Below are 24,613 nucleotides of genomic sequence, written 5' to 3'. Positions count from 1 at the left end.
ACAACACATTTACTTGACAAAAATAGAGTAAGATAATGTATCTAAAAGCACTACACAAACCTTCTCATGTACTTCAACTCTGAGAAAAAAGCCAAGACGAATTTAACATTTTACTCAATCTCTAGCACATTCTGTGAGGGCCTTGGAAATAAACTGCCCCTTTCATATGACAGTCTTTCCCTTTATTCTTTACAGAAGAGTAAATTTGGCTATTCAAATCCTCAAAATGAAAAGGAAATTTGGAATGGTCTGGAATGACCGTCGCTGGCTCCCTCTGCTGGCCTGAGAGCAAGATCACACTACCTGAGGCTAAAAGTTCAAGATCAGCTACATGTTTATTTTCAGGGATGCGAATGTAACAATGTGATGGCATTCCATTTAAATACAAAAAAAACAGAGTTCATCTCCTTCTTATATATCTGATAATTAAAAGCAATTTATGTCTACTTTTTATTTTTATCCATTAATTATCTTAAGGTTTAAATTTAGAAAGTTATTTTTGTACAAAGGCTAGCTGCCCTCTTTTTTTCCCCCAAAATAAGTACTTTAAAAGATTTTGCTGTCTCTATAGTTAAGGCTGAAATAACACTGAAAACACTCAAACTTGCATTTTCCTAGATTTTCTTTGCTACCACAAATTTTTGCAACCACATAATTTACTTCCAAACTTACACGGTTGGGTACACTAACTGTGAAGCACTTTTTTTGTATTCAAAGTCTTAGATTATGTATATGAAAGCTAATTTATTAAACCTTTGTACACAAAGATGAACGTACCTGTATAGCAAACTTATATGAAGAATGATGTTACAAAAAAAGTAAAAGTGTTATTAAAATTGATGTGTGTAAATCACTTACAAAAATACCCCAAATGGGATAAAGCTGCTCATCCCTGATTTTTCTCATTTGGTTGTCAGAGTTGAAATATGAATTTAAAATGGTTAGAATTTTTTTCTTTTAAAAAGTGATCTATTAAACTTATATACAGGATAATTAGCAAAATGTAGAAAGGGAAAACAATGTACAAAAGACAGATAAAAACCATCACTCCTGACAGACACTCACAACCCAAAAGTAGTATAAACCTTAACAAACTATCTCTAAACCAGCTCGTACTTACATCCCGTCCCCGCAAGTTTTTAGCGATAAGAATAAAATATAGTGAGCCAGCAAGTCCAGTCTTTCTGTTGTTTAAAACAGGCCTGACTTAAGGCCACAGTTAAGCCTTGGATAGATTCTTAAACATGGGAGGGACGAAGAGGAAAACAACTTATCTCCGTTTGGTGCCAACGAACAGAACACAGTCACAGACAAGTAAACAGCTCCTGGCGCTACGTCAAGCAGTTACTCAGAAGCCTTTTTGTTTTTCTGCTGGTTTCGGGGAGAGTTCTTTAACAAGCTTCTTATCCTGAGGTACATTCCAGTAGATTCTGCCATATTCTCAAATTCGAATGGCGTTATTCCAGTTGCAAACTTGCTCATGTCAGGTACAGGACTATGAGTTTTAGCGGCTATTGAGGGACTGGTGTCCACATGAAGGAGCTTCTGACTGCCTCCGTTACTCATGTCACAGTTTGACACAATGCCGCCATTATCAAGAAGGGCGTCATCTTTAGAGTCTATCTGAGTAGACTCTTCCTTTTCCTTCTGACAAAGCAATGTCGGCTCAGAGTCTGGGCTCAGAGAACGTTCAACTTCCGATTTCCGTGTACAAGTGTCTGGTAACTCAGGCTCTTCAGGCATCTGCTTTTCAGAGGTTTTTCCCTCCAGGACGGGGAGGTCTAGCTCATTTGGACAAGGCGAAGAGGCAACCGAGTTCCCAGTTAAAGGTGTGTCAACAGGAATATCGGAATCACTGTTCACACTCTCGGCCTGCTCAAGGGCGGCCCATATCCGCCTCTGCTGTTCTTCGAGTTCTTCCAGAGTCAGGGAGTCCTCATCCATAGCTACCGACGCTGTTCTGGTCTGGGGGGAGTCGCTGGGAGTCAGCGGTGGGGTGCCCTTGGGGAGCGGAGGGGTGAAGATGGGCGGCGGAGTCCCCTGGGGCAGAGGAGGGGGAGTGCCAGGGGGCAGTGGTGGCTGAAACTGAAATGCTTCGCCGCTTGGAGAGACGTGTGGGACCTCCGCATCTGAAAGAAAAAAGTTGTGATACTTCAAGTTGTCACAGCATTTGGTTTTGAACTCAGGTGCGCCCAGAGAGCCAATGGCCAAAGATCACTGGCCGGAGAGGGGATGCCCTGGACCCTCCTGAATCATCAGCACCTGAAAAGAACACCCGCAGGGAGTGCCAGGCTCTGCTGGCACCGGGAAATCCACCTGTTTGCCGTGTGCTGGGTTTCAGAGTGAGGGAACAGCAGCGAAGGCACGGAGGTGGAGAGCGATCCCCAGGCTGTCTGCGGGGACCGCAGAATGGGGCTCACGGAAAAGCGTGGTGGGACAGTGGCTGGAAATGCAGGCTGGCGGGGCTGCAGGAGCCCAAACTGAGGAAACAGGGTGGGGCGCACTCTGGCTTATTTCTGCACGTCTAGTCCAGACTGCCTGCCTCAACTGTGGGTTCCTGTAGCTCGTGGGTCCCTGGTCATCACCACTATATGGCCCAGATGCGACAGATCCGACCTTTCCCTCAAATCTGAACTCCGCTCCTTTGTGCTCTTCTCACTAATGGTACCACCAGTGGTATCTGATTGAAGTCTCTTAACCAGAACCTGCTAATCACTGGAGAGCCCCTCCTCTCTCTCTGCACCCCACCCCCAATCCTTGGCTCCCGGGGACCTACTCTCTCCTGCAGACTGTCATGGCCAAGACATTATTTCAGGAATTCTGGCGTCGTCTGTGCTTTGGACCCCTCTTCCTAATGTCCATTCTCCAAACTATTATCTCTGTGAAGCGTGCGTCTGGGACCACTGACCTTCCCACCTCATTAGAAACCTTCAGTGCTTCCCATCAGGACAAAGGCTGGTCTCCTCTGAGCCTCATAAGGCCTCCATGACCACGCATTTGCGTGCTCGCCCCATGTCATTTCTTCTGCAGGGCTGAAACCCCAGGTGTCACTCTGATTTGGAACCAGTGTGCTGTGATGTCTCACGCGTCTGCATCTGCATCTCCCACGGACTCAGATGCCCTAACCCTGCTCATCTCCACGGTAAGTCCCTGAATTTATCCCTCCAGATGCAGCTCAAAGTCCTTCTTGCTCAGGGCTCTACCACCTCATCCAGCACGGCTGCATGGTTTGTCCCCTCTGACACTATTACATCCTGTAACCAGCTCTGGGGCTCAGTATGGGTCACCACAGGCCACCGTGTTTATATTAAAATGGCGTTTATAGCTCTGCATGCCCAAGTGGAAACTCAGGGCAGCAGTTGTGTCTCATGAATCTTCCTACCCTCAGGGTCTAGTAGAGGTATCCAAAACAGTATAGGTTTTAAAAATTAGGCAAATTCAAAAAATATATTTAAAAAAAAAAGGGTGGGTAGAGCCTGGGTGGCTCAATCAGTTAAGCACTGGACTTTTGGATTTCAGCTCAGGTCATGATCTCATGATTTGTGAGACTGAGCACTGTGTCAGGCAAAATAAAGAACTGAGAATGGATGCTGTTGTCAGGCTGTAGGTACCAAAAGCCTGGCATGTGAACTCTACTATGGCATCAAGAACCCCTAAGGCTGAAACTAAGCCGAGTAAAAAATCTGGTAATATGGTTTGGGGGCTTTGATTTTGGATTTTAATCTGTCACCTTTCAATTCTCCCTGGGAATTTGGAAATAAGAAAGGTAAATCCCTTACAATCAAATCAGGGCAATTTATATTAATAGTATCTTATTATTAGGGTATCTACATTCATTTTATCTTCTTTTTCCTTTTTTAAAAGTTTATTTATTCCGGGGCGCCTGGGTGNAGAGAGAGAGAGAGAGAGAGAGAGAGAGAGAGAGAGAATCTCAAGCAGGCTCTGCGCTGACATTGCAGAGCCCAGTACAGAGCTCCAGTACATGAACCGTGAGCTCATGACCTGAGCCGAAACCAAGAGTCGGATACTTAACAGACTAAGCCACCCAAACATCCCAACATTTATTTTATCTTAACGTTGCCATTTCACCTCACCTCAAAACATCTGGCAGCTGTAAGGACTGAAGTAGCTGGGTACAATTTGGGATGGGAAGCAGAGCAAGGAGTGAGTTTTCAGTCTGGGATTCAGAGTAGTTTGGAGTTTATCAAATTAACATAAAGTTCTGATTCATCCCAGAGCTTTCTGGGGGCAAAACCTAAACTACTCCCCAGCAGTCCTAAGGGGAAGCCCAAAGGAAGCGTGGACAGCTCTAGGGGGCGTCTACTGACTTGCTGAGAAGGACTATCACAGTCCTGCTCGGCCCCAGCTTCCATGGTTAAGCCCGCAGGGTTAAGGGAATAAAAAGCCAGAGGAAACCAGAGGACAAGGTGTTTGCTCCACTGTGCGTTTCCAGGACAGGAAGGAGGGTGACTTTCCGGGGAGGGGTCAGAAGAACGGGAGGAATCACTGGGAAAGCCTGGCTCACCTCTGCCCCAGAGCCGAGGATCTCCTGACTCAGGAACTCCATTAACTGGCCCGCTTGGCCCTCACACCAAGCTGTCTCCCACCATACCTTTTATCGGTATGAGGGGGTGTCGCTCTCATCTCCAAGTATAGAATCAAAGCATTTCATTAGTGCTCATAACCTGCCCGGCTTTCCTCCTGGAACTCAGGAGCGTGCACATTCCCTCCACCTTCTCAGTGAGATCAAGACCACAGGAGGAAACCCACCTGAGTCGAGCTCCATGTCTGCGGGGGAGGCTGCTGAACTGCTCTCCTTCCTCTGCTTCTTTGGACTGCTCGGGCTGGACTGGGACGAAGACCTCTTGCTGCCAGACCTCATACTCGGCTGCTGGAGGGGCCCAGCCACGCACAAGTTAATGGGGTAGACAAAGAAGAGTCCAAGCCTTCCCTTCCACCCCGCAGAAAACCAATCTGGAGCTAAGTGCAGGTAAATGGTGAATGTAGCCGCCCTTTTCCTTTGGACGCATCAGAACAGAACGGAACAGAACAGAACGCACAGAGTACTTTAGAACAGAACGCACAGAGTACTTTCGATGCAGAGCCAGAGAGCAGGAAGATGCTACTGAGTGATAAAATCCCACAAACAAAAGGCAACCAATTTTTATCAACCTCACCCAGAGAAGCTATTTACCGCTTGGAAGTTAGAAGTAAGGAAATTGGCGAACACCTCCTTCTGCTGACACGCCTGCATGGGTATGGACCCAAACATTCTCCATTCCTAATGATGAAAAAAGAAGGAAAAAACAAGCCCCTATTTGGAAAACATCATACTTGGAGATTCTATAAAACAGAGATCTCAAATTACATTTCCTTTTCTGGGGAATTAATGAAAATGACGGTACACTGAAGAAGAAATAAAAACCCCAAACATCCAACCAACCCTGCCTGCAAAATGATCAGAACTGTGGGGCGCCTGGGGGGCTCAGTCAGTTGAGTGTCCAACTTCGGCTCAGGTCATGATCTCACAGTTAGTGGGTTCGAGCCCTACGTCAGGCTCTGTGCTGACAGCTAGCTCAGAGCCTAGAGTCTGGAGCCTATTTCGGATTCTATATCTTCTTTTCTCTCTGACCCTCCCCTGCTCACGCGGTCTCTCTCTGTCTCAGAAATAAAAAACATTAATAAAAAAAATTTTTTTAAATGATTAGAACTGAACACTAAAAGCTCACTTGACAAAATCACGTGGCCCAAAAAGGCCCCACCTAAGACAAGCAGAAGCTGCAGGCAGTGACGAGCAGACTCTTTTCCTGCCTCCCTCTCCCCGACCCTGCATGTACTGGCCCAGCTGACAGGGCCCCTCAAGACTCCCCTCTCCTACCACTTTCTAGCTTCTGTTCTTTCCTTTTCCATCCCCAGCACTCATCTTTTACATTCAACATCACTTCCTCTCTCAACTCTAAGAGCACCTGCAACAGCTGTTCTCTAGAAGAATCACTTTGGGCTCTTATCAAACCTCCAGATTCCAGGGTCAAGTCAGTTAAGTCTAAGGGTGGGACTCGAGAATGTGCATTTCTTGGGTGCCTGGGTGGCTCAGTCAGTTGAACGACTGACTCGATTTCAGCTCAGGTCATGATCCCCGGGTTGTAGAATCAAGCCCTGTGTTGGGCTCTGTGCAGGGTATGGAGCCTGCTTAAGACTCCCTCACCCTCTCTCTATCCCTTTCCCTAGCTCACACCCACTCTTTCTAAAATTAAAAAAAAATAAAAATAAAAATAAAGGGTGTGCCTGGGTGGGTGTCAGTTGAGCATACAACTTCTTTGGCTCAGGTCCCCTCTTAGGTTCACTGGTTCGAGCCCCACATCAGACTCCCTCTCTCTTTCTGGCCCTCTCCCCCTCAAAAATAAACAAACTTAAAAAGGGGTGCCTTGGTAGTTCAGTTGGTTAAATGTCTGACTCTTGGTCTTGGCTCAGTTCATGATCTTGCAGTTTGTGAGTTTGAGCCCCATATCAGGTTCACTGCTGCTGGTGCAGAGCCTGCTTGGGATTCTCTCTCTCGCTCTTTCAAGAGAAATAAATAAACTTAAAAAATATAATAATAATAGAAAAAGAAATTTTTTTAAAAAAGTGTATTTCTATGGAGCACTCCCCAGAGGACTCTGAGGTCGGCTGGTACTGGGACCATTTCCAAAGGCACTGATGGTTTGTGTCACGCAGTTTAGCTCTTAATTACACACTTGTCCTCATATCTGTTCACTAGACTCCAAGTTCAGACCTTTGGTTTCTTTGCCTCCCAATTCCTGAGAACACCTAGAATGCATTTTTTTATGCACCGCCACACCAGGTGCCTGGGTGGCTCAGTCGGTTATGCACCTGACTTTGGCCCAGGTCATGATCTCATGGTTCATGGGAGCTCGAGCCCCGTGTCAGGCTCTGCCCTAACAATACGGAGCCTGTTTGGGCTTCTCGCTCTCCTTCTCCCTCTGCCCCTCCCCGGCTTGGGCATGCACATGTGCACGCTCTCTCTCAAATTAAATAAACTTAAAAAAAAAAAAAAAAAAAGAGCCACCATCATCACAACAGGTCATTGTTGAGTCTTGAAACATAAGATGAATGTTGGAAAAGACTAAATGTAGAAACCATTCTCCTATAGAATGAGAAATTTTACTTTAAAGAGGAAAAAGCAGAAAAGGAGTTACAGCATGGAAAAGGAGTTATGTTAACTTAAATTTATTAAAGGCAGAAATTTACTTTCCAAATAATTCCTAAGAACTTAGAATACTGCCTCAAAACCATCCCATGTTTTTAAAACATAATCTTTTAATTTTAGAAGAGTTTTAGATTTATAGAATCTAATCATTTCTAGCTCCTTTTCGTAGGGCATGAATCTGAACAAAATTTTTTTAAATGAACACAAGGTATCACTTAAGATTCTAGTCAACATAAAGGAAGTCACATAGCTAACAAGTAACACATTTAGTTCTTTACATCACAGTAACTGCTACATAAGCTAATGTTCTGAACAATCCTTATAATAATAATGTCATATGCCAGAAGAACAAAAACACAGGATACTTACATCTGGAATTCCTCTGGGAGTAGATATATTAAAACCTGGATAGTTTACCAATTTCGAGAGATCGTAAGTGACACTTTTATTCTGTTGTGTTTCTCCAGCTTCTGTTTCCCCATCAGCACCATCTGTAAGAGACCATCAGAGGGTTAATACTGCTAGATGCCAATAAAGATCCCTCCCCAGACCGGAAGTATACCAGGAAAGTATTCTATTCAAGGCAACAGAATTATTCTGAGAATAATTATTCTGAGAATGGCTTCAGTCACAATTTTCTGAATCATTAGATTAGAACTTTTAAACAATGTGGACAGAATACTTTGACAATAAATACTGAAAATCTTGGAAACCTGGGTTCTTCCAGGGGTGCTTAGAAGTCTAGTTTGCACTGACCTGACGACTTGCTCGATGCTCAATTCCAATGTCTTTATTTAATAAACAAACTTACACAGTCTTACTATGTCCCACAGAGTGTTTTAAATGGCTTATAAGTATTAACTGTTAACCTTCACCACAACCTGAAGAGGTACGTACCACTTCACAAAATCACAGTACAGATGAGAGAAGGATACATGGGAACTTTATTATTTTGAAAACTATGAAGTATATCCTGTGGTTGTTTATTACACCTAAAATAACACATCACGGGGATGCATCACCAAAAGCTTGAAAACCCGAAAGGACAAAATCTGGTTTTGTTAAAAACAAGGAAGGGTATCTATAGATTAAAACAGACTTAGGGTGGCTGAGCCAGTTGAAAGACACTTAAAAGACTTCAATCATCTACAACTTTTATCCAAAGAATCTCTAATCGAACTAAAAGAGAGAGAAAACTAGAGAAATGCAAGCACCTACAGAAAACCTCCCGAATGTCTGCGTGACCTGGGGATATATATATATATTTTAATGTTTTTTATTTATTTCTAGGAGAGAGAGACAGTATGAGCAGGGGAAGGTCAGAGAGAGAGGGAGTCACAGACTGAAACAGGCTCCAGGCTCTGAGCTGGCAGTCAGTACAGAGCCCGAGGCGGGGCTCGAACCCACGAACCGCGAGATCATGACCTAAGCAAAAGTCGGACGCTTAACGGACTAAGCCACCCAGGCGCCCCTGGGGATATGTTAAAAAGGGCTGTCCTATATACCTCTTTGGCACTAATTGAAAAGGAGCAGCTTGGTGAATTTTTAAAAATATTTTTAAATATCTAAGTAATACAGAGGGGCCCGTGGGTGGCTCAGTCGGTTAAGCATCTGACTTCAGCTCAGGTCATGATCTCACAGTTCGTGGGTTCGAGCCCCGCGTCGGGCTCTGTGCTGATAGCTAGCTCAGAGCCTGGAGCCTGTTTCGGATTCTGTACCTCCCTCTCTCTCTGACCCTCCCCTGCTCACGCTGTCTCTCTCTCTCTCTCCTAGAAATCAATAAAACATTAAAAAAAATAAATACACAGAAACATTTTCATTTTTAAAAGATTTAGAGCATTAGAGATAAACTACAATCTCAAGACCAATCCTCTTTCCTTCTCGGGGGAAATCACCACTGCTGAGTCTATTGTATTGGTGAAGACTTTTTAAAGAAGTATTTATTTAACATTGACCATATTGCAGGCACCGTGCTACATGCTAGGGGATGTACTGGTGAATAAAATAGGAATGGTTTTAGCAATTACAAACCTTACCGTCTAGCTGGGGAAATAGAAATAGGGAAATAGAACAGAGAAATAAATGTACAGGACATGAAAGAAACAGACAGGGTCCAGTGATAAAGACTGGCAGGACAATGATAGATATACTTAAGGTGGTCAGGAAAGGCTTCAATGAATCTGAATCTAAAATCTAATTGGGGGGACGTCTGGGTGGCCCAGTCAGTTAAGCGTCCAACTCTGGCTCAGGTCATGATCTCACAGTTTGTGAGTTTGAGCCCCACATCAGGTTCTCTGCTGTCAGTGAGCAGCCTGCTATGGATCCTCTCTCCCCCCACCCCTACCTGCTCATGCTCTCTCTCTCTCAAAAATAAACATTAAAAAAAAAAAAAATACTTTCAGGGAGCCTGGATGGCTCAGTCGGTTAAGTGACCAACTTTGGTTCAGGTCGTGATCTCATGGTTCGTGGGTTCGAGCCCCACATCAAACTCTTTGCTGGCAGCTCAGTCTGGAGCCTGTTTTACATTTTGTGTCTCCCTCTCTCTCTACCCCTCCTCCACTCACACTCTGACTCTCTCTCAAAAATAAACATTAAAAAAATACTTTTTATGTAAATCAGTCCTCAGAAAAAACAGAGAGCACTGTTTCATCCATGTGGAATTCTTTTTTTTAATGTAAGGTGAACGACATCATAGGTAAGGTGGTCAGAAATCAGTATTGCACAGAGATTTCATCATGTCAGCTCACACAATTGCTCTCCATTCACTCCTTAACTACTGCAGGGATTCCCCAGCCCAGATCTACAATGGTTTAGTTAGCCATTCTTCTTTAGGGTCTTAATGTTGGTTTCAATTTTTCATTATCATAGTCGATGCTACAAAAACACATACACATATTTTACTTGTGAAAAGGTGTGAATATTCATCTAGAGTAGACACCTACGAGAGGGATTCTAGATTATGAGAGGATTTATGTATCCTGTGTTTTAGGTCTCCTGGCATTCACTGATGAACAGATTTCTGTTACCACTTCTGAGCCAAGCAAGAGCTTATGAGGACCAGGTGGAGAGCTGATTCTTGGGCCTGCACAGTCACTGGGCAGGTCCAGATAGCCAGCTGATTAATTCTCGATGAGGTTTTAGTTCCTTCCTTACAAAACAAAGGGAACACCATCGTGATATTTTTTAGTTCACTCAGCACACACTGAACAAGCCAGCCATTCCCATCAGATATTACTATAACTCTTCTATAACTCTTTCATCACACACACACACACACACACACATACACACACACACACACGGTAACACTGAGGCCGACTCATCTAACCTCACACGCTATACCTTTCCCGTCATAGAGCGCGAGCCCGGAGCCCTCCAGCTCGGCCTCCTTGAGCCACCCTGGCGGGTACCCCAGCTGGCGCATTCGATATATAAAAGGCGGAAGGCTCTTGTCGGTCACGCCCAGCGCGTCCTGAAGTTCCTCGCTACGGGAAAACAAAAGAGGAAGAAAAAAGCTCCTGTATTCTTGTTTGGATTAAAACACCCACCGTCCCCGAGGCATTAAAACGATTCTGTGTCTCAGGCGCCACATGGTGACACAGAAGCCACACAGGCTTAACAGAGACACGGCTGAGACGGCAGTGGAAGTTTCTGAGCGAACGGAGTCGCAGCGTCTGCGCGCTGCCCACCGACCATCACCCTCCGGAGACACGGAACATTCCAAATGCCGGTGGAGTCGAAATGACATTCTCCGCCAAAACGACAGCGGTACCTGATGACTCCGGGCTTGAACCTCCCAAATCTCTCCTCCACCTCTTCCGCGTGGTACCGCTGCTGAAAAGTCTGGCTGCTCGTCTCGCTGCAGGCGTCCAGATACGCTCTTCGCTTCTCGCTTATCCGAGCGGCGTTCCGCGGCTGGGGCACACGCGGATGAGAAAAACGGGAACGAGCACTTTAGAAGTACTTCGGAAATCAAATAAAACCAAGCACTCTGTTTCAGGTCAAGCACTCAGATTTTTCCAGTTTTAATACGGAACGAGCAAGTGGAAATATCAGGAAGATAAGCCAGGAAGAGAGGCAGTCACTTTAATTTCTTATCACCTCACTATTATCTTAACCTAAAATCAAGTTTTGAGAATAAACTCTAAAACTTAACTCTCATATTTCGTTCATCTCAAATACAGAATACTGTAATAAGTTTTTATTATTTTTGTTAAAATCCAAGGTCTTAAACTTTAAGCACAAATCTGAAAAGCTTCAAAGTCAAGGACCAAAAGAAAGTTACCACAGCAAGTTTCTTCATCTCACACAATGCCAGAAATGTGTTGAAAACATTAGAAAGCTCTAATTCAAAGATTTTTTTTTTTATAGGAGAAAAATTTACCATTGGGCAATCTTTCATTTGATGTTCTTCAGAACCACAATTGAAACAGTGAGGCTTTGGCCTATTTGGTCAAAAAACAAAGATTTGCATCATGTAAATGAAGACATACAAGCAAATCAATACAATTCTTTATGACAGCACAGGGTCTCAGAGAGACAAGCAAGCACGCAGATCACAGATTATGATTATCTGCAACAGTGAGTACACGTTCACTTCCCGTACTCAGTGGTTTAAACAAATAGTACTTCTATCCAGGTCTTGTAACCAAGAACCCTTGTGTTCCCGACTAACCTGTCACCTCTGGGTTTTGTCAGTGACTGATAACGGAAGAACCGAGGCAAACAGATTACGTCTCGTTTAGGTAGCTCGGGAAGGGGCGGATGGTTATAAGACAGCAACTGACCCGACAGCAACAATGAAACTTTCCACCCACCCCAGCATATCAGGCGTGAGCCAATGAGTTCCAATAAACAGATGACTGACTTAAACACTTAATACGTCTAGATATCAAAACTCTAGCTCAATCTGTAACTTCTTTATAGTAAGCCAGCAATAAAGAATATTAATTTTTCAAGCTAAAAGGTTTTGGTTAAAAAAGTTTTAAAAAGAAGAAGGAAACAAAAAACAACTCCCCACACAAACCTTTTTGCCTTTACTTGTATTTCTTGCCCTTCTAGAGAAACAATGTGGCTGAAGACTTGCTGGTACCTTTAGTGAGTTTTATTAAGGAATAGTTATCATAGTCTGCAAAATTTGGTCATTTTTTTTTTTAAAGGTGAACTTAATGGCAAGATGCATAAAAGATCTTCATTCACTATGTAGGATACTTAGGTATTTCCCATCCTTCGGTAAGCTGAGGGTTTTCATTTAGAAGCGGTTGCCCCAATTTATCAAGGCAAAAATTAGTAAAATACAGGACACTTCCTACAACCTGCAGAAAACAAGTCAAAAAATATTGCTATTTAAGCAGAAAAAAAAAAGACATTAAATAATGTAAGACTATGATTAATTGTTTTAACGCTTTAATTTTGGAGGAAATGATTAGAAGTCATAATCAACTCCCTGGTTAAAGGAGCCAGATTTGGAGGCATTAAGTAAAAAGCTCTCTCTTTAAAATGCCCGTGCGTCTCCTAGGTCACAGAGTTTCCCTCTCCAGGAGATCGTGACCATCAGCTGCACTCTCCTCAGACTTCGGAAATAAAAACTTTCATGTTTCCTCCAATTACCCGTCTCTTTGCTTCCCTTGGCAGCAGACAATTCAGTAAAGTATTTACTATTTCCTTCCCCTCCCGCTCACTCTTTTCTTTTCCCTCTAATCCTGGTGGGGGGAGAATTCATACAGAAAAGTTGGAAAAATGGTACAGCGAACACCCAGATACTTACTCTCCTAGATTCAATAACTGTTGATACCTTACCTGCACGCAGGCACGCACACACACACACACACACAGACGCACACACACACACTTACTTTTTACTGAGCCAGTGGGAGGGGGTAAGCTACCACCCTCACCTTAGTCTAAGCCATTATCTTCTCCCGCCTGAGATTAATATGGTAATTTCCTAACTGGCTCCCAGCTTCCATACATAACCAGCGACAGACTATTTTTGTGACACTTCATCCCTAAACACTTCAGGACGGGTCTTCTGAAGACAAGAACATTGGCCTACAAGCCACAATACCACTGCTACACCTAAGACAGTTTAAATAACTTAATATCATCTGTGTCCATTCTATACTCCATTTTCCCAACTGTCCCCAAAATGCCTTTTCTAGGCTTTTATTTTCCAAGTGAGGATTTAAGATTCACATGTTGCATTTAGATGTTGTCGATTTAATCTTTTAATCTAAACCAGTCCCCCACTTTTTTCCTCAGATGGTCCTGCCATTCTCTCTTGGGAGAGGCTTCCATCTGGGAAGGCTTCCATCCCCTTCATGGTGCTAAGCTCCCTGATGATCACCATGCAGCCAAACTCAGTGGACGGCTCAGTCTTCAGCTCTGTCAGCCACAAGTGACACAGGACAGTCACTTCTTCTGGCTTCCAGGACACCCTTCTCTCAGTGTTCCTTCTACCCTGCTGACCAATCCTTCTCATTTCTCCGTGTCCTGTGAGACTCGGTCCAGTCCCCCTCTCTACCTGCACTCCCGAGGTGATTTGTCCACCAGGCCCATGGTATGAAGTACAAGTATATGGAATGCCCTCAAATACCCAGTTCTGCCTCAGCTCTAAACCTGTATATTCCAGTTGCCAACTGACAGGTGTCTAGGACATGCAAACTCACGTATTTAAAGCTTAACCGGATTCCCATTCCCCTCCAAGCTGTGCCTCTGGCCAGTTTTCCTGTCACAGGGAAGGCAAGGACCTCCCTCCAGCTGCTCAGACCGTCATTCTGATGACTCTCTCACTTTTGCGTTCCACACATCCAATTCGTCAACACATTTGATCAGTTCTCCTTTCAAGGTAGATCCAGCTTCTAACCACCGCTCACGTCCAGCCCTGGTCCTCTAGACTGACCTGCCTTCTTCTCTCACCTGAGATTAACAGTCACTTCCTAACCGGTTTCTAGCTTCCTCACGTAACCAGCAGAGTTACACACTGTTGTCCACAGAGAAGCCAGCTCTTTTAAAAATTCAAGTCGTACCATGTCACATTTCTTAAAATCCTCCAGTGACTTCTCCTCTCACTCAGAGTAACACCCAAAGTCCTTACTATCGCTTTTGAGGCAAGATTTCCATCTTCTGCTCCAGAAACAGAAGGCCTGGGTTCAAACCTTGGCTTTGTCACTTACTAGCTAAGGGACCCAGGGCAAGTTACTCAGCTCTCCACATCTCTTTCTTCATCTGTGAAATGAGAATACTAATAGTACCTTCATGAGCAGTATCTGTAATGAGCTTAGAACAGTACTCGGTAAATAGTGAGCAACATGTCAGTGTCTGCTTCTGCTCCAGGGCTTTCCTCACCGTTCCTACTGTCTGGAGTCTGGGATACCCCTCAGTGCCCGATAGCTCACTCCCTCTATTTATTCAGGTCTCGGCTCAGAGGGGCTGTCACTATCTACTCACCATACAAACCAAATGCCCCATAGTTAGCCTCTAACTCCTTACCCTCATTTATTTTCCTCAGAGCACTGCCTCTCCCGCTAGAATTAATTCAATGAGAGCAGACTTTGTCCTTTTATTTTCGTTGCTGTCTCTGGAACCCAGAAGGGTCCCTGACAAGGGAGCTTTTGATGTTTATCAGTATTTATTAAAGGACAAAAGTAATAATACACAACAGTCCCCACATTTGAGGCAGGGACCACTCTGTGGCCCAGAACCCTAGAGTTAGAAGGGACACGGAAAGTTACGTAGTTCAAATTCTTTCGTTAGAGCACCCTGACGGCATCTCGGTCTTTGACCTCTCTCAGTCATGTGGAATTTGCTTTTTTAAAATGAGGCCTACCACTTCATTAAGTCTCTGACAGCAGTCTGCACCGACGGCTGAGTCGCACTGTGCCTGCCTGTGGTCCGGGCAGTCACTGGCCCCGGTGGGGCCCCGCAGGGAGTGATCTAACGTGACGCCTCGGCCACATCTGCAGAGACACGCTATCCTGTCAATATCCTGCAGTAACGCTGTGGGCTCATCACCGTCCTAGCAGCCCAGGTCCTTAAGGCTGTGGTGGGTTCATGGGCACGTCACTCTCCACACATGAAAACTAGCCTGCCCTGGACAGGATCCAGGATTACATCATCTGCTTAAGAAAAGAACGAGGCTGCAAAATCACACCGCTACACTGCACTGACACAGCTGAATTCTGCAGAGGAACCGACAGGCCTGAGGGAAGGCTCACCCCTGTTACGCTTCTAGTTTTCACCTACCATTTGAGTTTGTCAACATTTTTAATCTCCAATCTGCCATCTGTAAAATTCCTTATCCTTCCCCATCTGTACGTGCAACAAGCACGCGCTCCAGACTGTCATCTGCGTTTATGAAAATGCACCCAAGGAAAAGATTCGTCGGGACAAAAATAAAGTCCTTCAATGTCTGTCTATTACGTATGCAGTAGTTACTAGAAAGCAAACCATACTAGTTAGAGGCTGAAGCCTAAACTGTTGTTTGTAACCAATTTCATGAAAGGATGGTGATCGTCTGATGACACATGGCTATACCACCTTATCATTTCAATGCCACCCAAAGGACACAGGATAGGAAACACGTATCTGCAGGATTCAAAACTAAAATGTCCAAACTTACACTAAAAGCTTCCTTGTTGTTTTTAATGGCACCGGATTCTTCCACTTTATGGTCTTCTTGTAGCATAACACTAGATGGCTAAGGCAAAGGAAAACACACTTACAGGAGGTCACCAATTTTTAATTACTCCACAAATTTCAAATATTAGAATCTTAAACACCTCCCTTTATTTTCTAGTACATACCACTAAGGTATATAAAGTTCTGAATTCATCACTGTCACAATCAGGGTAAATTTGGAAGCTAGAGACGTTTACGAGATAAATTTCACAAGCAGGAGAATTTAAAAATTATAAAAGATACAAAAGACAGAACCTTCTGAAGCATTTGCGTACACTCTGACTTCCGTGTTACTGAGTATTAATTCATGTATTAAATTGAACAAATATTTAAACTCTCAATGCTGAAACTGACAAAGTAGACTATCTTAATATCAGATAACCAGAAAGATTAAAACGTTTACGATTTTACATTAGTGGTCAATACTGATGATAGAACTCTCACAGACCCCACACCACTACAAAACTCTGCCGTGCTCCTTGATTCAAAACTCAAGTAATATTCGGTATGGTGTTTAGTGTTAAATGTATTTTGTTTTTTGAATCTTTAAAAACTGTCTAAGAGACGTAAAAGCTTACGGTGATAAAAATTTAATTACTCAGAACACGGTTCCCTAACTTCTCAGGATACACAGCTAACAATCCTTATCTGACAGACTCTACTTACCTTAAATCTTAATTAAAAAAAAAAAAGCTCAAAAATCATAATTCTGATTTTTCAAAATAAAAATTCACGCTCTAATATTCACATAGTGAAATTTCTGATTCTTTGGGCATGCTACCGGCTTTTTCCAACCAGCAAAGGGGAAAAGTAGGATAGCATGTAAACCTGTTGGTTTTAGAGAAGAAGAATTCATCTTTTATAAGCTCCAGAAATACAGATTTTTTTTTCTGCTTTTAAATTAATTTTCTGGGGGCGCCTGGGTGGCTTAGTCGGTTAAGCGTCCGACTTTCACTTAGGTCATGATCTCGCAGTTCGTGGGTTCGAGCCCCGCGTCGGGCTCTGTGCTGACTGCCAGCTCAGAGCCTGGAGCCTGTTTCAGTCTGCGACTCCCTCTCTCTCTGACCCTCCCCTGCTCATACTGTCTCTCTCTCTCTCTCTCTCTCTCTCCTAGAAATAAATAAAAAACATTAAAAAAATAAAATAAAATAAATTTTCTGCCCCAAAACATGTGTCCAAGAGAAGCAATGGGGGGATAAAAGACTAATTTTGAGTGTGGCCAGGTCTGAATAGGACTCCGCCGAGAAAAGGAGCCACAATACAAAGGACTTTCTGTGGCTGCACCGGTCAGATCAGTGAAGGAAGCCCAGCTGAAGGATGGGAGGTGAACAGTTTTAACCACCCTGTTTTTTCTTCTTTTAAGTGGAGGTGACATACAATGGCATATTAGTTTCAGGTGTAGGACACAGTGGTTGCACTTAATCATTTTCATTTCATTTTGATACAAGAGGATCCCCGGGGCCTAACAGATGGCAGTGAAAAGCATAACCTGTAAAGTCTCTGAAGTTTGAAATACCTGGGGCAAAAGATTAAAGGAGGTCTTTTCCACATCAGTTTTCTGCTGTTCCTCAAATCTTTTTACTAAATTTGACACAAATTCCTCTATTTCTTGATGGTATTGCCTGCATGAGAGGACACAACAGTCAGAACCCAGAGTGAAACATAGAACAGACTGAAATCTTACCCATTATTAGAGGATGTCAGGAGTAAATGCAGTTAACTTGATTTTCAGAGGTTTATCAAATCACTGACTGTAACAGTCAAGAACCTATTCCTCAGAAAAATATATACATTGTTGCCGAGCTAACATAATGATTATGGTAACCTAAGGCACTGTTTGGCATGTAACAGTGGCAAGTATCTGTGCTGAGGATAGATGGATTTTTATTTATAAATTTTACATATTTAAATTTTGAATACATAATCTACATAAAACATGGTTCAAAATCCAAAAGAGGTAGAGGGGCTACATAATGAAGGGCTTCCTTCCTGGTCTCTGCCCTCGCCACCTTTTCTGCAATGCAAAGACAGCCAATACATTCTTCCCGTCTTCCTCCCAGAGACTCCCTATGACACATAAGGAAATACTATAAAAATGTTAAACTGGAAGAAACACCAAAATGCAACAGAAACGCAAAATGAAGTAGAAAAACTACTGAGGTCTACTTTCCCCAGGTTTCCAGGTCACGGATCACGTTCATCAAATATGTGTCAGCGCTAGGTTCAGGAGGTGCCCACGGAACCCACCCAACCTGCCCTTCCACCAGACTTGATCTTTTAGGTCTCTTTAGCTCTGACACTCGGAGATCTCTGCAGGCAAAATGGCAGCTATATTGTGCATAAATGAGACTTCCGTGAGCTAGAGCGGACGCTGATTCAAATCCAATGGTGATGACAGTGCTTGCAACCAGCTGTGTCCAGCACCTTGCTATTGCCACAGGCACCATCCTGTGTCCCCACCCTTCAGAGCAGCACGTGCCACCAGGGCAGAGATAAAGTAGGCGATGGGCCTGCCACACGGCTAACACTCTACATATGCAGTTACCTTCTTTTCCTTGCCTCGCAAGTAAGAGAACAATATTCAGTGACTCAGGAGAGGGGCAAACGACTGTCTGAAATGTCTATGACCATGCTCTGCGGAAGGGATGGGGCAAAGCCTCCAAACACTGCAGAACATTCTAGTAAGCACCGCAGGAATGCACTGAGTCACCCTTGACCCAAGCATGCCAGAAGGCTTGCAAAGGTCTAATTCTCTCTCTTTTACACATTCAGACAAACACAAAATTATGTGGGTAAGCTTTGAAGAGAGCCAACAGTTACCAGATTCTGGGGGAGAAAAGACTAATATTACTTACTGCTGCGGTACCAGTTGTTGTTTTTATTAGAGGCTATTGGGCTCTTACAGGTACTCACTTAGCTACCTAAAAAGTGGGAACTACTCGTATCTGTTTTCCAGCCAGGAAACTGACACGCAGACAGGGTTGTGACCTGGGCCCAGATTCAAATTTAGGTTTATAGACTCTAATGTTCTTGCTCTTAATCACGATTCCCTAGGAGTGCCTGGGCGGCTCAGTCAGTTGAGGTCATGGTCTCCCGGTTTATGAGTTCGAGCCCTGCATGGGGCGAGCTGGAGCCCAGCTTAGAGCTCCGTGCTGATGGTGCAGAGCCTGAGTGGGATTCTTTCTCTCTGCTCCTCACTTACTTGCATCCTCTCTCTCAAAAAAAAAAAAAAATTCACAATTCCCTAAAATTTAAGTAAAAGAATAAAAATGGAATAAGTACAAATAAATACAGTATAATTATAGAAGATGTTTTATAACACATTAACTCATTATATGTAGAAAAAGGAAAATCACTTACTTTGAAATAACATTGTTCATAAATAGAATCTGTAATAAAGGTCCATCTAACTTAGTATCGTTCACCAATATTCCACTAAAATAGAAATTAAAACATAGTCTTAGAAGATATTAAAGTAAAACTCATACATGTATATATAAACACATAGCTTTTGTAATTCTTAAGTACCAAAGATCATAGAATATTTTACAAATAAGATCAAGGACCACCGAGAACTCTTGTTTTCTCAAGAAAAATCCAAGTTTGCATCAAATCTTACCTATTTTAATGGTTTTACATAGAGGTACTCCTTACATATTTATAAAAAAAAAAAAAAAGTGGGGGAGCACCTGGGTGGCTCAGTTGGTTGACAGATGGTCACTCTTGATTTCAACTCAGGTCATGATCCCAGGGTTGTGGGACTGAGCCCCATGTAGGGCTCTGCGCTGAGTGTGGAGCCTGCTTGAGATTTTCTTTCTCTGACCCTCCCCTGCTTCTGCTCTCTCTCTCTCTCCAAAAATAAAATAAATCTTAAAAAAAGTTTCTTAAACATTTCACAAAAAATTAAAAAACTACAGTTAATCTTTCAGTTTTCAACCAAAAACATTTCTTTATCTACTGGATAATTTCTTTATAACCTGGAAGAAGGGAGGGTCTGAATAAATGAGCAGGTTACAAGAATATATTTCTAAAAGTATCAGCGAATTTAGCTTAGAAATATACAAGAAAAGGAAATACTTCAGCTGCCTGGAGGGCAGAGCACATTCCACTATTCTGAATCCCAGAGTCTAAAGCAGAGATGTAAAAAGTATAGTGTCCCTGGATTTGATTTTCAACTACTAGGAAAAAAGAGAGAGAGAGAGAGAGAGAGAGAGAAAGAGAGAATGTGGCTGTGGCTCTAAAACCTGCACGATGCACAATATCCCATATCCTGGCTGTAACCTGAAGAGTGGAGTCTCAGATTTCTCCTCTTCCCACTTGCCTCCTTTTCCTTTACCTCTACAGCAATGTAAAATAAATAATTCTATATTTGGAATTGATCAAATCAAGAAACAAAAGTAAAATATGAAGAAGTTCAGAAGTTTGTTTGAATTTGTACAAACTTTTTAAAAATATGTGATGTTTTAAAAACCACACACAGGGCACATGGGTGGCTCAGTCAGTTGAGCGTCCGACTTCAGCTCCGGTCATGATCTCGCAGTTTGTGGGTTCGAGCCCTGCGTCCGGCTCTGTGTTGACAGCTCAGAGCCTGGAGCCTGCTTTGGATTCTGTGTGTGTCTCTCTGCCCCTCCCCTGCTCATGCTCTGTCTCTCTGTTTCTTAATAATAAATAAATGTGAAAAAATTTTTTTAAAAATTAAAAATAAAAACCACACACAACTGCACGACTCCTTGACTGGAGTCCAAATTGCACAATCGGCTATAAAGACATTCAGTTGGGGAAATCTGAATATGGACTGAGCTAGGAGTGTTATCAAGAAAATCATACCAGGGGGGTACCTGGGTGGCTCAGTCAGCTAAGCGTCCGACTTCGGCTCAGGTCATGATCTCACGNAAGAAAATCATACCAGGGGCACCTGGGTGGCTCAGTCGGTTGAGCATCAGATTTCGACCAGGTCATGATCTTACAGTTTGTGGGTTCAAGCCCCGCGTCGGGCTCTGTGCTAACAGCTCAGAGCCTGGAGCCTGCTTCAGATTCTGTGTCCCCCTCTCTCTCTGACCCTCCCTGCTCACTCTCGCTCTCTCTCTCTCTCAGAAATAAATAAAACCCTAAAAAATTTTTTTTATTATTTTAAAAAAATTTTAAAAAAAAGAAAAAAAGAAAACCATACCAGTTAATGAAAAAGTCTTGTTTCTAAAAAGTTACATGTTGGAATATTTAGAGTACAATGGGTATATGCGAGAAGGAAATATGGCAAAATATTAACTGTTGAATCTAAGTGAGGAAAATGTAAGTACTGTTCGTTTTCCATACATCTGAAATTTTTCATTAATATAAAGCAAAAATTAATGTTTACTGGACAAAAAGGAAACTTCTGATCACAACAGTTCCAAAAATAAGAATTATTCCAAGAGGTTTGGGGGATAAAATTTATTTAAGTAATTTTGTTTCTTTTTTTTTCTAAGTTTTATGTAGCATGCTTTATCAGTTCGACAACAGGAAAAGCAAAAAATTTTAAAAGAAATTTTTAAATTTATTCCTTTTTTTAGGATACGAATGATTGCCTCATGTATTGGCAAAGCCTATGATGATTTTTTGTAACTGGATATTTGTTTAAATTATCAACTCTATGGAAAGTGTGATTTCCTATCTTTGAATATTAAAAAAAACTGGGTACCCGGGTGGCTCAGTTTGTTGTGTCTGACTTCAGCTCAGGTCCTGATCTCACAGCTTGTGAGTTCAAGCCCCACAGTGGGCTCTCTGCAGCCAGCAGGGAGCCTGCTTCAGATCCTCTGTACCCCTTCTCTCTCTGCCTCTCCCCACTCATGCACACCCTCTCTCAGAAACAAATAAACATTAGGGGCACCTGCGTGGCTCTGTTGGTTAAGCGTCCAACTTCAGCTCAGGTCATGATCTTGTGGTCCGTGAGTTTGAGCCCCACACGGGACTCTGTGCTGACAGCTCGGAGCCTGGAGCTTGTTTCAGATTCTGTGTCTCCCTCTCTCTCTGACCCTCCCCTGCTCATGCTCTCTCTCAGAAATAAATAAAACATTAAAAATTTTTTTTGAAACATTATGATTTTCGGGGCACCTGGGTGGCTCACTCGGTTAAACATCCAACTCTTGATCTCAACTGTCATGATCTCCCAATTTGTGAGTCTGAGTCCTGTATCGGGCTCTGCGTTGACAGTGGGGAGTGTGCTTGGAATTCTCTTTCCTCTCTCTGCCCCTACCCCACTAGTGCTCTTTCTCTCATATAAATAAACTTAAATATTTTTTTTAAATTATGATTTTCGAGGAATCCCAGTGATAGTCAATACATTTAATATCTAAGCAAAAGAGAGTTTAGATCCACAAAGTGTGCTCAAATAGAGGAAGAAAGGTAGGGCACTGGGAGGTTTCCAAAATACATCTAAATTCTGAAATTTTAAACCTTTAGTCACCAAAGTAGCCGGTTAGTTCAGCTAGTACCAGAGACAAAAAAGTGCATGTACCACTGCATCAAGGCACCCCAAATGTGAGAACTTGACATCATTCCCCATGATAAATCTGTACTTAAACAAATATTTAGATTTACTGACCTGATAAATTTTTATTAGAGACACCAGCATTTAATTTTCTATCTGTTAAATCAGATGTCTGAAAGCAAATCTACTCACTGTCCTTTCCTCAAAAGCATACTTATTTCTCTTTCTAAAATGAAATCTTGCATCATTTCTATTTATGAACATACTTTAACTGCATAAATAAATCTTCAGCTAGAGTAATACTGTAATCTTAATTCTGATTTCCAGAAATGTTTGTGGAATAAAAACAGCTAGGCTGCAAACCTGTTTGTTCTGAACATGAAGTCAAAATTTTCTAGATGTGTTTCACAAATATTTTTACCCACTAAATCAGCTGAAAAGTTATTCAGGTGGGTGCCTGGGTGACTCAGTGATTAAGAATCTGACTTAGGCTCACAGTTCATGAGTTCGAGTCCCACATCTGGTAAGCTCAAGCCCCACCTCGGTTGAGCACAAGCCCCAGTTTGGGGTGAGCTGGAGTCCCACTGCAGGTAAAATGTAAGTCCCACTTCTCTCTCTCTCTCTGCCCGATTACTTGCACCTACTCTCTCTCACTCAAAAAAAAAAAAAAAAATCCAAATCTTAAAAAAAAGTTATTCACGTATACAACAAAATGACTCAATATTTGAATATGTTATGAAATGATCACTGCAAGAAATCTAGCTAACCTCCCCCGTAAAATAACAAATAAATTAAAAATTTAATGCAGTTGTGAGACTCGTCAGCTCATGTCTTGATCTCGCAGTGGAGGGGTTAGAGGCCGGTGCCGGGCTCTGCTGACAACTCAGAGCCTGGAGCCTGCTTCAGATTTTGTGTCTCCCTCTCTCTCTGACCCTCCCTTGCTCACGCTGTCTCTCTCTCAGAAATAAATAAAGCATTAAAAAATTTTAAAAAAAAAGAGTAAACTTAAATAAATAAATAAAGGATCATTAATGATTTCTTCAGAGTATGCTGAACAAATAAAATACGAAAATCCTAAGTATTCTTTTTACAAAGAAATTACAGCTAAATATTAATAACAGGATAAAAAATAAAAGACAACGATAGTGTAACTGCAATATCTCATACCTCGGTCGGGTCAGAATGTTCAATTTTCTTTTAAGTTCCTGATGTTATTACTTGTTAAGGAATATAAGCCCTCATCAAACAGCATCATAAACAACATAAAACTCAACTACTCACTTTCACTTTTGGTGTCAGAATGTTATTAATGTTTAAAGACCCGTAAATATCTCGAGATTGATACACTTAACAGAGCTCCTGTTCAGCTGCAGGGATAGGCATTTAAACCTAAACATAAAAATAGTTTTTTCATGTCTTCCAACATGGATATCCGAAGATAAGGTCATAGAGTTCAAAAGCGACTGACCACCAAAAATGTTATTCAAACAACGTTCCCCATCAAAAGTTAAACAGCAATTCACTTATGAAAGGGCATGATAGGCGCCAAATACAGTAAAACTGTCAACGAGGGCAGAATCTAGGATGGAAACTATGGATCTTCACAGGACAGTCCTTTCAATTTCTCTGCATTTCGAAGTTTTACATATTAAAATGTAAAGGGAAAAGGCATCAGGAAAAAAAGAAATCAGACCTGAAAAACGATTTACCAACCGCTTTCAGGGTTTCATTTTAAACGGAAAACTATATGAACTGAAGTCATCTGCATACAGTTAAAAAACAACAACAACCCACCTCTAAGAATATAAATAAACATCCTAACAAACCTCGCCAGAAAAGCTGTGGTTAGTCTCGTAACTAAGCCAAACGGAAACTTACTTGGCGCGTTTTCCTCAGACCCTTGCAACCACGGAAAAGTCGTAGAGCTTTAAAACGAATCCGCAATCTTAACCGGGAAATTAACTAGGTCTCCGTGCATGTCTCAAATCCTTACACCCCCAACTCTACAGATCCGAGGACCTATAGCTTTTGCCCGGCTCCACAAAACAGATCTAGGCTAAGGGCTGAGTATCCGACTATATCCCGATCTATAACTACAGCCCGACTGCATGAACTTAAGCTTGGCTGCAAAGAATAAAATCGGATAATGACTTTAGAGAGGAGGAGGGAAGTGGTGGCCAGTCTATAATCTAGCAGTCTGAAAAAAGCCCTAAAAACCAGCTCCAGCGTCGGGGGGCCGGGAGGAGCGAGCGCAGTCCAGG

General features: G+C 42.6%; 1 protein-coding gene and 1 non-coding gene across 3 annotated transcripts in view; both read right to left on the bottom strand.

Annotated features, from left to right (window-relative positions):
* Window positions 1–316: 316 nt before the first annotated feature.
* ZCCHC8 (zinc finger CCHC-type containing 8) overlaps window positions 317–24,613 on the bottom strand; it is a 24,817-nt gene continuing 520 nt past the window's right edge. Inside the window, exons 2-14 of one of the 2 annotated variants that reach the window (XM_077748058.1) lie at window positions 23,520–23,562; window positions 19,247–19,321; window positions 17,403–17,508; window positions 15,828–15,905; window positions 12,419–12,522; window positions 12,234–12,299; window positions 11,592–11,652; window positions 10,980–11,122; window positions 10,550–10,692; window positions 7,577–7,698; window positions 5,195–5,281; window positions 4,771–4,888; window positions 317–2,129 (exon numbers count right to left, since the gene is read on the bottom strand). In XM_077748058.1, coding sequence (XP_077604184.1) covers window positions 1,345–2,129; window positions 4,771–4,888; window positions 5,195–5,281; window positions 7,577–7,698; window positions 10,550–10,692; window positions 10,980–11,122; window positions 11,592–11,652; window positions 12,234–12,299; window positions 12,419–12,522; window positions 15,828–15,905; window positions 17,403–17,508; window positions 19,247–19,321; window positions 23,520–23,562 — 1,931 coding nt within the window. In that variant the 3' untranslated portion in view covers window positions 317–1,344. Of the gene's footprint in view, window positions 2,130–4,770; window positions 4,892–5,194; window positions 5,282–7,576; window positions 7,699–10,549; window positions 10,693–10,979; window positions 11,123–11,591; window positions 11,653–12,233; window positions 12,300–12,418; window positions 12,523–15,827; window positions 15,906–17,402; window positions 17,509–19,246; window positions 19,322–23,519; window positions 23,563–24,613 lie in introns of both variants that reach the window. The other variant, XM_077748057.1, reaches the window with a different exon arrangement.
* On the bottom strand, window positions 18,493–18,627 carry LOC144218227 (small nucleolar RNA SNORA9). The gene has a single exon (XR_013331087.1). It is a non-coding gene; the product is annotated as a small nucleolar RNA SNORA9 (small nucleolar RNA).

The sequence above is a fragment of the Crocuta crocuta genome, unplaced genomic scaffold, assembly GCF_008692635.1.
Source record: "Crocuta crocuta isolate KB4526 unplaced genomic scaffold, BGI_CrCroc_1.0 scaffold29, whole genome shotgun sequence".
Taxonomy (NCBI): Eukaryota; Metazoa; Chordata; class Mammalia; order Carnivora; family Hyaenidae; genus Crocuta; species Crocuta crocuta.
This window is presented reverse-complemented; position numbering and strand designations above follow the sequence as displayed.